We start from the raw sequence: 15,189 nt of genomic DNA, 5'->3' as shown, positions 1-15,189 counted from the left end.
GAATTCACGGGACCGGGGAACACGTCCGTATCCTTCGGTTATCGTTTCTCCCTCGCCACGTCGCGAGCCGGCCGGGGGATCTAGTTCCGAGCCGATCTTTTTCCTCTTCCTCTCACTCGGCCGAGAATTTATTTTCGTTGAGATGCGAAGCGCAGCACGCGCGCAGCCGATTCCGAGCCCGATGCCACGCACGTTTCCTCCCCCCCGGGGGTCCCACGTCCAGGTTTGCGTCCGCGTCTGTGCCGTGGCACGTACCGTTATGCATTTTCGGTCGGAAAGGCGGAAAGCACAAAAAAACGGGGGTGGGACGACGAAGAGAGACAGAGAGAGAGAAAGAAAAAGAAGAGAAAAAAAAGGAGAAGAAGAGAAAGAAGGTCAAGAGGAAGAAGCGCCGACGTACGCGAAGCAAAAAATCAATGCATCCTGTGCCCTGACCCCTCGCGGTTTTTTTCGAGCGACGTGGTACCGTCCGATCGAACGGCCGGCCGAGTTGCGAGGAGCACCCGTGAACGTTCTATCCGGCGGCTCCTCGTCGCTCCTTTTTTTTTTTTTCCTCTTCTTTTTTTTTTTTTTCCGGCATCTCTTTTTGCGCGTCCCGTCGTGTGCGTGTATCACATGCTCTATCTCGTTCGCTCGCGTATTCGATTACGGGTGTCTCGTGTTACGGCATCGGGCACGTGCAACGTTCACGTCTGCGACTGCACCTCCGGAGCATCGGCGGGTAACCTCTTCGGTGCCCTCGGCGTGTCCCCCGTAGCGTATCACGTTTCGGACATTTTAATTCAAAGGGCACTAATACGCGCGCCTAAACGCAACGAATAAGACCGCCGAATCGGTCGGACGAAATAATTCACAGCTTCATTACGCGCGAAGAAATTGAAGAGGACGAAACGCGGCCGTGATCATGAATTCGTTCGCGCTATTTCGCCGATGAATAATCCGGCGTAGCGTCTTCGCGCGGCGAACGAAATCTTTTCGGATATTCGTCGGGTGTTTATTCCGGTAGCAATTATTACGAAGCAACGAGGATCGATATACGATCTTCAATCACTCGCCCGGCAATAATTTATGGAAATCGCGGTTCGCGCGAAGCAGGGGTCCGAGTCTGTACGCGGGTATTTGCACGTCGAGTACCTTCTTAGCGCGAGCACGCCCGGGCGTCGGTCCTCGTAAAAGACTTTTATGTGTTTACGAACCGCCGAAAATAGCTACACAATCGGAAACCGGTTTCGGTAGAATCGTTGCGATTTCCGTAGGATTACGCCCGGTCGAGGCAACGTCTCGCTAATGTATGCGCGATACAATTATACCAGCCACGGAGTTATCAACTTTTTATTTCTTTTCTTCTTGTTACACGTTTCCGAAGTGGATGTCTACGATTCGAGGAACGAGTCCCCTTTTCGTTGAGAGACGTCGCGCCGCGAGATTCAGCCTGCCGCGAACGGATTCTCCGCGGTTAACTCGAGATTAACTAAATCCGTAACGCAAGGGTAGAGTCAAGTGGCTGGTTAAGCGTATCTCGTCGGAACGTGTGCTTACTGAACGCAATGTATTCGCGGCAGTGGGGCACGCGAGGTTAACGGCGTCGTTAAAACACGCGATGTATCCCGAGCTAATCGCCGCTCGACGAAAATGCGTACGGTCGCTCGCGGCAAGCGCCGTATCTGCTTTCCAGGGTGCATACATATGCACGCATTCACGCGACACGCATACGCGTTTAACGCTGCGATGCATCGAGATGCGCAGAGCCGCGTCCGATTTCTGGCAGCAAAGACCGCGAGCTTGACCCCGTCCTCCCTCTCGCTCTCCACCCCGAAAAAAAAGCTTCGACGGGCAATTGCTAATGATCATCGCTGTACGCGAGACAATCAGTTACGTAATGAAACTTGCTCGCTACTCACTGGTGGTGTAGATCCTCCGTTCTGTCTCGTTCTGTCCGCTCTGTCTCGGCGTCGATCCATGAATTGTCGTTGGACGCTACTCCGGCCGGCGAGACGATCAACAGGTTATCCTCGTGATTCCAGAGCACATTGGTAGAATATATCCTTGTTCTGTACAATACTCAACACTCGCGATGCACCCGCGGACTCCGATCGCGATGCAGTATTAATAAACGGAGTGGATAAGATCGAACAATGCGAGATGGACCGCCGCGACCGTTGGCCATTTTTCGCGTAACGCCACGAAGTTTGGCGGGCGTCCCTCCGGTCGCGACGTAACCCGACGCCCTCCGACGCGACCCGACCATAAAAATACTAGCTCATAGAAAATTACCATGTCGATACTCGATCTAGATGACTGACGTCAGTTACTTCTCAGCTGCACCGGCTCATGGACGTCGCCGTGCATTGTCGCGAATCGGCCGCGAATATTTCCTCGTTATCGTCAATGTACAGTATGCATCGGCTATCGCGTCGTCCGCGCAGCTTCGTTATCATCGCGGAGCATTGCTGGATTCGACATTTTCGGCGTTTGAGTGCTAAATACGGCGGACTATCAAGTCAAGAATACGACCGTTCGATCAGCGTCTCTCGTTCTTCACTACTCCAGCCGGCGAGACGATCAACAGGTTGTCCTCCTGACTCCAGAGCACATCGGTACAATATATCCTCGTTCTATATAACACTCGCGATGCACCCACGGACTCCGATCGCGATGTAGTATTTAATATTTGAAGTGGATACGATCGGACAACGCGAGATGGACCGCCGCGACCGTTGGCCATTTTTCGCGTAACGCCACGAAGTTGAAGTTGTTCGACGGGCGTCCCTTCGGTCGTGACGTAACGCGACGCTCTCCGACGCAATGCGACCACAAAAAATACTAGCGCATAGAAAATCACGATATCTCGATAATCGATGTAATCGACTTATGACGTCAGATACTTCTCACTAGTCCCAGCTCGTAGACGTGTCCGTGCATTGTCGCGAATCAACCGCGAATATTTTCTCGTTGTCGTCGATGTGCGGCACGCGTCGGCTATCGCGTCGTCCGCGTAGCTTCGTTATCGTCGCGGAGCGTTGGTGGGCTCGACATTTTCGGCGTTCGAGTGCTAAATACGGCGGACTACCGAGACAAGGTTGCGATCGTTCGATCGGTGTCGTCGCGTAATTATCGGGAGCACGTGCGAGCTGCGGGTGCTTTAATCGGTCCGGGCGACCCGTGGGTCCGTCAATTAGTGTCCACGCGAGTGTGATCAGTGATCCTAGGCCTCCGTGTGAACGATCGCGGGTGGAGGATGACGTCACACGTTGGACGAGGATCATGGCTGCCGACGAGGATCAGGCTTCCGACAATAAACAACAACAAGGTGACCAGTGAGTAATAATCGCTTTACTCTCTTTTTCCTGCGGCACGTTGCGTGAAAATACCTTCCTGCGAAGTAAAACGACGGGACGAAACGATGTAAGAACGATCTGATACCCGAGCGATAGAAAGTAACTTGCGAAGATTTATGAACTCGGCTCCTTATTTTCTTATACGCAATGGAACGTGACTAAATTTTCTCTAGCGCCGTCCGTAAACGAGGTCACGTATCCCCCGCAGCTGCGAATAAAAGTCGGGGACAATGTTTTCCGTGAAAGTGCGAAGAGCGTAAAAAGAAAAAAAAAGAGCAAAGGTAAAGCCGGGCTTTTAGAATCTCTCAAAGGAATATTTTCGAGCTATTGATGGTTTACGGTCAAGGACATCGTGACGTCGGACCGCGATTTAGGTCGAAAATTCGCTTTGGCGGTGCGGGAGCTCGATGCTTCGACACCGCGAATATTCGTGGAGCAGATTCCGCGACCGGGTCACTTCCAGACGAAAGCGTATCGTCTCGCTGCGGGATTCCGCAGCGTCGTGCTCGTTATTCGCATTTCGCCCGCTTGTTAATTATTTGAATTGTAAATTCGTGACACCGAGAATGAATGCCGTTACTGGGGCATCGAGCCCGATGACTCGAGAATTATACATGCGAAATGAGTAGCCGCACACTCGTGAAAAAGAGAAACCGTGATCGTGAAAAATGTTGCGTCACGCCACAGTTAACTGTGTGCTGTAATCGTAAATTAACTTCTGCGATCGATGATCTTGACGCGGATACTTGACTCGGAACACTTACAATTCTTACGTAGCAGATTTATCGCGCAAAAATCAGTTTGTTTCTGTCCGTCGTAGCCGTTTCAATATTAATTAGAGATCATAAAAAAAAAAAATTAATGAATGAAAGAAATCTTATAATTTCGAAAAGTTTAACTTCTTAAAGATATTCTTCGGAAAGCGAATAATTTTTGTATTAAATATCTAATTATTTTGGGCGTCTTTTTAATGTGAATTTTAATACTTTTGTATGTTTTCAGGATTATAGTGTCCTGTGCGCGAGTGGAAGTTGTGAATGCGTATGTGACTCAACATTCTGGATATTCTGAGAGGAGGAGGAGGTTCAGGATGGACATCATACATCGGCGGAGCAACCCTTGGGTAAGAATTTTCTCTTTACACAAAATTAACAGTTTCTTCTTTTTTATTGAGATTGCTTTTACATTCCAATAATAATTACAAATAATAGAATTTTTAATAACGAACTAATTAAAGTCGTGTACAAAATTAATTATTCTTAAAACAATAAATATTATCTTGAACGCATCTATAAATTTTTTTTGTCTTTATGTTACAGATTAGTTGCAGAATTAACTCCGCTGCTGCGCATCGAATCGGTGAGTACAAAAGAACGACTCCAACAATTTTTCTTTCTTTTACGATTATACGTAGAAGCGCTTAAAAGAAACGTCGATATTTTATTTTTGTAAATTCCATTCCGCCGACAATCGTATTCGAAAAGAAAGAGAGCGCGCGCCAAGACGAAAGTTAATAAATTCGCATACGCGATCCTGCCGCGCTGCCGCCGTTGCTCGTCTCCGTTGCAAAGGTCATCAGAACTGGCGAGGAGGCCTTCCTCTCTTTCCTCTCTCTTCTTCTTTCTCATTCCCGTTCTTCTTTTTTCAACCCTTGGCAATGCTCCGTGTCGTCACGGACGCCCGTGCCAACTCGTAACGCGCGAAGCGCAGGTTACATAATTATTCCGGCCGTGCCTCGCGATCGTTTCTTGGCCAATGGGACTGTGGTTCTATGGGACAGCGGATGGTGTCCCCATAGAAGCCACGCCTCGTGACCCAGACTCCCACATAACTGTTCTCGAAACATCATCAGCAGTCGGAATGAATCGACGCGGCCAGAAGGAAGAAAGTAGCGTTGCAGTAGTGAGAGGCGCGGAGTGGAAAAGATAGCCGCGCACGTAAGCGCCGTCTGCTCTTTCCCCTCCCCCCCCATCCTCCCCCTTCGTTCTATCGCGATCGCGATGATAAAGATATAAAATTGGCGTTGCGGATTCCATCATCGTCGTACGGTACCGAACGTGCATTATTACCATAAATATCGGAATTTGCGATAATACAATTTCGATACTGTAACGCGAACACGAATAGGTTGGAATTTATATTACCGTACACTGTTAGACGTTGCAACGGTAAACGTTGATATCAAACCCGCGTGCAAGTCGCTATGCAAATAATCGAACTTGCGACAGTAAAATTCTATGGTTTTCTTGACGCTCATAAAGAACGGGAAGGGGTCTAATTTAATTTTGTAAAGTATCGACGCGATGCCAATGTTAAAAGAATATAATTCGACACTTTATTTCGCGTTCGTAAGAATGTAAAGTACGGATTTTTCAAGCCGTGCCAAATACTCGAGTTCTGGTGCCAAGTGGCCGATTTAATGGCACGTTTAAGGCGTGTCCGCGGCTATTCAAAGTCCGCCGATATGCTGCCGCGATTCTTTTATCATTTTCTAAAGTGACAGTCGCTCCTATTGTTTATCTGACGTTGTTTCTTCGAACGTGTACTTACAAGTAGATGTTCAATTGCGTTATCGCGTTTTTTTAGGACGGCGTTTATCTTTATCGCGAAATTGTTTGCACTTAATTTTCTGACATTTCCAAAAGAAAAATAGAAATTTACGCGAGAGTTAAAAAACTAGCACATGAGTTTATATATATTTAGTATTTCATTTAAATACACGTTAACCTTTTTATCATGCAAAAAACTTTTTTTTAAATAAATTTTCACGAGTATCCTCGAGCATAGTTTTATCCTATTGGCAACGAAAAATGCATGTGACACATCTCGAAAGTATTGCAAACGGATGAGGTTATTCTCTTGCCGCGCGCACGGCTATCCGTCAAATTAAATGATGAAAAATGTGTAAAATCTAGATGTTTCATCTTTCAACGTCCTATTTTTCCGTCGTTCATTCGCGTTCCTTTATCCTTTTCGTCGCTCCTGGATACGCGCCGCCGCAGGTCATCGCCGCGCGTGGCTGCTCAATGGCGAGTGTATGCCGGCCACTCGGCCGTACAAAATGCCGTGTCCAGAGGATTATCAAAGAATGTTCGGACATTGGAGGAACTTTTAGGGCCTTTTTAGTTCGCCGTCCTTTGAACCCATTCACGCAGGCACTCGAGCGTGCCCACCGTAGCCTACGATTCGCGTGATTCATCCGCGGTTACATGACAGCTGGGAAAGGGACATGCGACGCGCCTAATTGCCAATTAAAAAGACATTTTTCGTCGGAGGCAAGCTGACCGCCTGAATGGTCAGTACTATATATCCGGACCATTGCCGACCAATACTCGGACATCTGCATTTTTCGTCGGCATTCGTAGAGCTAAACGTTTCTTTCACCGGCCTTCTCAGGTGGTTGCGAAGCTCGTTCGCTGCGGGTGGCGAAAGGGTTGTAATAGAAAGTTTGAAAATTTTTCACGCAGAAAGTCCATATCGATCACAAGTTGAAATATTATTGTCGTCGACATTATTTCGAATTGAGCAAAGAAATTTTCTCGTTAATAATTTATTTTCGCGAATTAATTTGTATTTTAATTTTTTATATTTAATTTCTCGCATTATTTACTTCCTTCGTCTTAAGATAAGCCATTGTACGCTTTAAGTTCTCGGTAAAATAGTCGACGCGTTCCTGAAATTCTCGTTGCATGCGTAGGCCGTGAGTTACGCGGCAGCTTCCGGGTCCATTTCAGCCGTCGATTCTCGAGGATGAAATTCGACGGTTACCAGGAAGTGATCGATTCCTTGTCGCGTTCATTCGATCGTCATCGGCGGGTCAGATAGAAGTGGATAGCGCGGCATATGGGCACAAAAGACGCCGAAAACTACCCGAATTTCTTTTTCCCCTCTCGTGATCGCCATCCTTCTGCTCGCATCTTTTTTTTTTTCTCATCACTTTTACTCGTACCCTCCCACTCTCGGTTTTTTTTTTACCGGAAAACCAGTCCGACGTTAGATGCAACGCGAGATACGAACACCCGGAAGGAGATCGCGCTAGCGTACAAGCTGCGGCCAAGAAGCCCGAAATTTTCGTAAAAAGGGTTTGGGAAATAACAAAACTGGCGGGGCCAGCTGCGCTTTTTTCCACGTCAGAAAGAAAACGGACTCGAGAAAGAAAGGGGTGAATGGCGAACCGGGGCGAAAGGGGATACCTTTCACTCGCCGCGAGTACAAAGGGATACCTTTCTCTGGCGTACACTTCCTGATTCTTTCCTGTTTGTGTCGGGAGAATCGTGGAGGATCCGGAGTCACGTGTCGCGTGCCGCGGCACGCGAGCGGCTGGATCCACGGCACGCTTCCGTAGGTTTACATACGTCGCGACGACCGCCGTTGCGTATCGACCGGCGCGGGAATAGGAACTTTAGAAAGACAGCTTAGAAAAGAGTCGTCGGTTTCAACGACGATCGCCACCGCCGCGTCGCGAATTCCCGCGATTTACTTTCAATCTTACGTATCGCCGCGTAATTCGTACGTACTCCGCGCGATCGTCAAGATTCCTCCTCCCTCCTTCTCCCCGCATCGTAAATCCCGCCGCTGCAAATTCGTTCTTTGCCGACAAAAATGAAGGACGCGATAGCGATAATTTTCAAGGTACGCGCGAGTTGGTCGCGTCGGACAATTATGAGATTGCTCGAACGTTTACGTAACGTATCCTTCGCGTTATAGTTTGAATGAAACACGGCAGGCATCCGTTCGCGTTAGAATGTTTGGTAAAAACGCTCGCATGCCTGCGAGCAGTCGAGTGGCCGTGCAAAAGCAGTTGCAAAAGGCGCGTCGTCCCCGCTGCATGCGCAGCAAACGCGGAAGAAGAGAGGCCGTCGCTAGTCCCTTTCCAAGTAAGAGTGGGTTAAGGCCCAAGGTCCTGCTGTCGTCTCGAAGGCGATCCCCCGGATGCGAAGGATATACACGCTCGGGACTGCGCGTCCCGTGCCTCCGACCTACAGACTCGAGTCGGCGGGTATCTTATACCTAACTGTACCTACATTCACGGTTGCAACGCGAACGAGCGGACGTACACCGGACGCATACGATAAACCGCCACCAACGACTCGATCTCTCTCTTTTTCTCTTCCTCCGTTCTCTCTCTCTCTCTCTTTCTCTCGGCTCTTCTTTCTCTCTTTCTTTTCTCCCATTTCTCTTTTTCCTCTCTTTCTCTTCGAGCGTTGCGCATCTGCACACGTTACCTATACCGCGTCTGTTCGGCGGTGCACACATACGCCCACCGGTCATATAAGTTGCGCGCCGCATGACGTATATACGTGAGAGTGCCTTTTATGTAGGTACCTACATGCGTAAAGGCCTGAACCGTGCCTTCGAGATATGGCCCGTTACTCCGAGGTGTCGCGTACTGGAGCCAGTTACCGTGTTACCGCAATTCAGGCCACAAAGTCAAAATACAGTTAGCCGTGGCCGCGTGCGAGAACCGCTCGGCCGCACGAAAAAAGAAATCCGGCTGTTCGTCTTCGTTGTCGTTCTCGTCGCCGTCGCATTATCAAACGCTCCTCTCGCGATTACATCCGGCTGCCAACCCACTTGCACGCGGAGGAGGCATATCCCGCGCGGGCACCGCGGCTGCGCCAAAACCGAGCGTCGCGTTCGGATCGCTCGCCGATCCGGTCAGCCGTGAGAAGCGGTTAATTCGTCTTACGGGATCTCCACCAAATATACCGTTCCGCCCGTATTATTCTCGAGAATATTTAGGTCTCGCCCGAAGGCTTTCTAGCGCGTCTTCCGATACTTTCTTTCTGGGACGTGATTGCCGGACCGAGGAGGCTAACGTTCCCCCGAGCAACCAAATTTACCCGTTACGTCGAACTGTAACGGGACGGCGCAATGTGGACGTTTGAAAAATGAACGGGCATACTAATTACTCGATAGGCCAAACGCACGCGCGAGCGTACCGGTCGTACGTGATTTAAAATAATCGCCGTCGCTGTTATCGGTCGATTCCCGTGCCCGGACGTTTTTTTTTTTTACGACAATTTAATTAAAATTGCGAATCTCACCGTCGCGATCTCGTTAGGCACTCGCGGCTGCGAATTAATATTACTTCGACCTTTTCTCTTTTTGTCGCCTCGCGCATTCGTATCTAGGCCAAGAAGTTCAATGCTGGCGATGCAGGCTTTTAATAGAGTTATCAGTCTCGGCAGCCGCGGACCCTGACACCATAGATCAGTCCCGTGAGTTAGTGCACGTTACCGTGGACAGCCGTGCTCGTTTCGCGTGATGTTTCTACCGCACGGTGTCGGTGTTACACGCGCATGAGTGCGTTCGAAATAGCTCGTATGTTCACATTCCGCGTAATATACGCACGAACAAATGACGTAATCGTAACAATTTTTATATTTATCGCTATTATTATTTATGAGGCGACGCGACGACTCGACGCGAAATATATCAGAGCGCCTTACTATTTTTTAATTTACCTTTCGTGATCTATAGTCGGAAACAGATTTTACATTAAATACCGCGCCGGGTGCAATCCTTTATTTTTCATATTTTACTAAATACTTTTCGATCGGGGTCAGAATGTGAATTTAATTTTCTCGGGGACGAAATTAACAAACAGAGCCGCTTTTTACTTCTTACGGCTGCGCCTCTCGTCCCGTGGGAAATACACAAAAGCGTTTTCGACATCGTAAAGAGCGAGGCAAAGTCTTGAGAAAGAAGGAAAAAGAACAAGAACGGAAAGACCAGAAGAAGTTTGACTGCAGGATTGCAACACTACTCGACAACGGGCCATCCACGTGGATCTTCGAATTTTCAGAGCGCGAGCGCGCAGCCGGTACCTCTCCCTTTCGCTCTCGCAACGCGGTGCCTCAGCTGCTATTATCGCGCCCTGTGCCCTTCTCCTCCTCCGCTTTTTTTTCCATTTCGGCGGCACGAAAAATTCCCCCGCGGTGGGAGGAAGGATGATGCTTTCGGTGAGTTGCGTCGACACGCAAGGGCCCCCACGTGGCATTCCACATTTCCTCCACGTCCGTCCGAGTCGGCCGTAACAGCCAGGAAAGGGCAACGCCCAATTCGCGACCTATGGGACGCATTGGTATAGGCCTTAGGGATCGATTGCGTGAGACGACGATCGCTATTTCTAGACCGGGCAATTGTTTCGCCGCGAAGACCACGCGGGAGGTTAATGACACTTGCCGAAACGTACGGTCGAATATTATTTCGTGACCTCGCGGATCTGAGTTACCAAAGGTTCGAGCGCTCTTTTTTTTTCTCTATTTCAAAGCCAGGGCTCCGCCGTTTGACTTTGTCTCTTGGTCGTGAGGAAGCAGCCGGCTCTCCTTCCGTCCGTTTCCTCCTTAAAACTTGACTGAAGCATCGAGCGAACTTTTTTTTAATCAACATCGCGACGTATATTGTTTTTGATTTACAAAAGGTGGAAAAGGGCTTCTGGCTTATTTATTTCTAAGCAGATTTTAATTTATTGTTAGGAATTGACTTTTTTTTATGAAAATATTCAGGATTGAACGCGTGTATTAAAGTTTAAATAAGAAATACGTAATTAGTCGGCCGTTGATGATTTAGACGGGGAATATAGATAGATAGGTAGAGGTAATGGCGTGCAACTTTCCTTCGTCCACAGGAAATTGTGAATGTCACGACAATGTCGCCGCGTTTCTCCTCCGATAGGAAATGTGCGCACGACCGCATATACGTGTAGGTTATCTGTGAGGGAATTGCGTTGCAAGTTGATCGCTAAAGAAGAAAGCCTCGTGAAAGTCAGCCGGTAGTGTGTACCGTGCGAAATAATTGCTCACCTTACCGTGAAGATAAAAGGAGAAAGGAAGGAAGGCGACGTAAAAAGAGAATACTCCGCGGGTATTTTTTTTAATATTAATTCCGCGCTCCTAAATAAACCCACGATTAATATCTTGACATTGTGCCAGTTTTCGTTGCATCTGATAACTCCGTTTGCTTTTTCGTTCGCTTCTATAACGCATATTTAATTACAAAACTTCGTAGCTTAATTTCGTTTCTATTTTACTCGGTTAAAAAAAAAAAAAAATAATTGTCTTAAAACTTTGCGACTGTCGCGGTAATTTTTATACGCGAACTATTTCTATTTCAGTAACCTAGATCGCATAGACTTTCGTTTCTTTCACTCTCGCATAATCGGCAATCTTTATTGCTGCGAATTGCAAACTTGCACGCTGAATGGCAGATATGGCGACGGCAGCTAGCGAACGTGACTTTATTATAGCGTCGTGCGCGTCGAGTTTCACATGTATCGCATGTATGTACCGCGCCGGCCGGATTGCCGATGACTGATTTCTCCCCGTTCTCTCATCCCCTGCCTCTGCCGCCTAGGAATTACGTACGCTAACCGCTGTCGCCGCGAAAAACGCGATATCTGTCTTTCGGTGTACGTCGATCCCCATTTGTCGATGCTGCGCACGCTTATGTATGCCATACCGCACGCGTACTTCTCGATCAAGATTCGAATCGCGTATCGATCACGCGTTAGGGATGATACGTGTACCGACACATACGTGAAAGCGATCCACCACTAAAAGTAGCAGTGAAAATATGTTCGATTCACGCCGCTTGTTCAAACGTAAATAACATACGATATAAAATTTTGTTACGCATAAATTATTTTGAAAAATATTCGAAGAATACGTAATCTAAATATTTAAATGTTAAATTAAATTTCATAAACGTTTTCGTGATTATTTGATGATAAAGTTGAAAATTCTGACAATTTGAAATAAATATGTCTACGCGAGAAATAATTAACGCGAATAATTTTCGTAAAAATATTGGAAGAAAATAACATATATACGATTTCTTCGTTTTATGCCCCAACACACTTATTCGTCCGTCTTAACGTTGTGGCTGTATTAATGCGTTGCATTATTAATGATAGCATTGGTCGCGATCGTCCCTCTGATTTACGCGACAGGTAAGATCAGCGAACAAGATGAGCACGCGTGCAGACGTGCAGGTGACTGATTTCACTTTCCCCGACGAGGAAGGTGGTTCTCCCTCTACTCCTTTTTTTCTAAGGGGAAAGTAAGAGAGAACCGTGAGAATGCACTAAAGCTGTTAAAAATGGTCCGATCTCCGGATATGCATCGTTCCTTTTATCATTATGCGCGAAATTCTCTCTTTGCGAATATTATCACGAAAAGAAAAATATATCTATCATATCGCGTTTCATTCGCGTCAGATTTTATCTCGTAACTCGGAGAAAAAAAAAAAAAAAGAACTTGAAACGGAAAGTAATTTAGTAAAATTAAATCGCGCCGAAATAAATACTGCTTATAAGAAAAAAATAATTTTGTGATCGTCAAAGTATAATCGCAATGTCGCAAAATAATTTCCCAGCCGGGTGACAAAGATTTCCTAGAAAGCGCGATTTCTCTCGCGAGATTTCTACTTATGACTAATCAATCAGATTACTTTCGTTTAGTGGGCAATTACTTTCGTAACCTCACGTGCGATGACTCAGGATCTATGAATAACTAGTCGTATTCTTAGTCACATCTCGAAAAGTAAGACGCGTTGATTGATTTGCATCTTAAGGTGTGTATAGGTACGTTTCAGCGAACGAGCACCGGACGAACACAGCGATCCCGAACATTCGTCGATGATGTGTCGTTAGATATTATTCTTGTTGTACATTTAAAGTTTCCGCGTGCGCGTGACCGAGCGTCCAAAAATATATTTAAAAAAAATCTTTTTTTTTTAATAGACTTAATTTTCTGACGTTTTAATTATGCATAAGAAACATTCTAATACAAATTTCGGCGATTTAACTCCGGTCATGACACGATGCTCTAACAGTAGATCGTATAAATGCTAATCTCACAATGGCTAAACCCGTTCGGAGACTGAGTTCAACGATCTGTCAGTTTTCGGCTGTACTTAGGCAATTTGAGAATAGACGGCGGACTCGCGAATTCTACTTCTCGTCCGGGCGACCTCTCTCCCCTCCCCTCTACCGATCTCAGTATATCTCTCTCTCGTTTTCTACATCCCTTTTTCCCTCCTCATCTCTTTTCCGCTCTTTATCTCTCTCTTTCTTTCCACACTTCTATTTCTCTTCTAACTCTCGTTGAACGTTGGACACGCCGGGAGGGTCAACGCACCTAACGAGCAAGCAGTCAACCAACCTATCTATTCTGCCTACCTAGCTACCCATCTACCTACTTATCGTCACTTATTCACCGCCGCTCAAGGCGCTTAGATAGTGCCTCGAATTGGTGAATCGCTTCTATATATCGTTAGCTAGATGCCGTTCGTTTTGGGCCAGGTAAGGTACCTTCTCGCGTGCCACGTACGCCGGTAAGGCCCTCCTGGACTACACGGTCCCGCGATAATTCGTAAGCCCGTATTGGAGGAGTGGCGTGGCGCACCGTCGGGTCAGTGATCCAGCTGGAATCGATTTGCGAGAAAAACGGTAGGGGCAGAGGCAGAGATGCTAAGTTCTCAAGTAGATAGACGAGAGATTTATCGTCGACGGGTGACTTTTTTTTTCTTTCTTTTTTTTTTTTTCTTTCCTTCTGACGCGAAAAAAATCATTATTATCAATCAATTTAAATGAACCAGCTGTCAGTTGTCACTAATCGAGCATCGGGAGGGCTCGAGACGCTCAGTGATGCCGCTGAATAAGATAAATTTCTAATTCGTTTTTAATTGATGCAAGGCGACGTTGGTAAAATTTTTTTATTATTAATTTTATTAGAGTAATAGAAGTTAAAATATTTTGTTATATTTTATAATATTCTCGGCGTATTCTTTCTTTCTTTTTTCTCTCTTTTTTTTTTCTTAATTGAATCGTTTGTTATCACTGAATTTACAATCGAGATTCAGCATTCGCGAACGCGAGACCGTCTCGGGACAGGGTGAACGTCCGACCTAGAGGCTGTGCATTGCGTCGTACTGAGAGCGGCTGCGAGCTCTCAGTGGAGTTCCAGCTGAAGCGAGAATGAAACAGAGCAAAGCAATGAGAAGGCGCGTCGCCGGTAATGCGAGCCATGCGATACGTAAACACGCGACTGTCGTCGAATGTATCATCCCGATGTTGTATTACTCGAATCGCAGATTGCGCACATTCATACGCGCCGCCGTACACGGTCCGTGGAAAGTTAAGCGATTTCCCGAGGTTTAACGTTAAAAAATCCATTCGAAGCGATGTCCCTGGATCTCGTTCGAGGCATTTGTTTCGGCTCGGCATCTTCGCACCTCCGTCCGCCGCGACGTCCGTGATTTACGATGCAAATATTATGCCATTGTACGAGATGGTCCTTAGGAAATAGTCGACCAGTCAGACCGTGCCGTGACAAAGTCGCCTCGCAGAGGCGCGAGAAGGCAGAATGGTTAGGTCAGGGAGATCCCGGCTCAAAACTTTGCCACGCACATCGGCACAATCGCCTCGACAACTCGAGCGAGCCGTCTCCGCTTCTCTTTTTCTCCGTCTCTCTTCCTTTCTCATCTCAATTGCTCGTTTGCACTCTAGTTCATTCTCCGTCCTTTCTAATGTTCCTCCACCTCTCCCGGCGTTGCCTGCCTCTTTATATATTCCCCACTTTTCTCTTCTATTCTCGGGTTCCTCCTGTCCTCCCGCGCCTTCTCGCATCTTGCAGCCGACGTCACCCTCTTCGCGTCGTCTCCTCTTCCTCGTGCCTTCTCGCTCTATCTCCGTTCCTTTCTTGGCATCGCCTTATCTCTCCTCCCCTCCAATTCTTTGCTCCGTTTCTTTCGCATCCTCCTCTCGTAGTGTCTTTCACTTTTTCCCAGCCCGCTAGTGGAGCACAACTCCAGGCGCAGCTCGAAGTGACGACGATACCGCGCGCGT

At 47.3% G+C, this 15,189-nt stretch overlaps 1 protein-coding gene across 2 annotated transcripts in view; it reads left to right on the top strand.

Annotated features, from left to right (window-relative positions):
• The first annotated feature begins 2,396 nt into the window (after positions 1-2,396).
• The window catches only part of LOC139110025 (uncharacterized), a 47,456-nt gene continuing 34,663 nt past the window's right edge, over positions 2,397-15,189 (top strand). For both annotated transcript variants that reach the window (XM_070669528.1, XM_070669530.1), the window contains exons 1-3: positions 2,397-3,317; positions 4,341-4,461; positions 4,658-4,697. In XM_070669528.1, coding sequence (XP_070525629.1) covers positions 3,265-3,317; positions 4,341-4,461; positions 4,658-4,697 — 214 coding nt within the window. In that variant the 5' untranslated portion in view covers positions 2,397-3,264. The remainder of the gene's footprint in view (positions 3,318-4,340; positions 4,462-4,657; positions 4,698-15,189) is intronic.

The sequence above is a fragment of the Cardiocondyla obscurior genome, linkage group LG19, assembly GCF_019399895.1.
Source record: "Cardiocondyla obscurior isolate alpha-2009 linkage group LG19, Cobs3.1, whole genome shotgun sequence".
NCBI lineage: Eukaryota > Metazoa > Arthropoda > Insecta > Hymenoptera > Formicidae > Cardiocondyla > Cardiocondyla obscurior.
The sequence above is the reverse complement of the archived record's forward strand: the minus strand, read 5'-3'. Positions and strand labels throughout refer to the sequence as shown.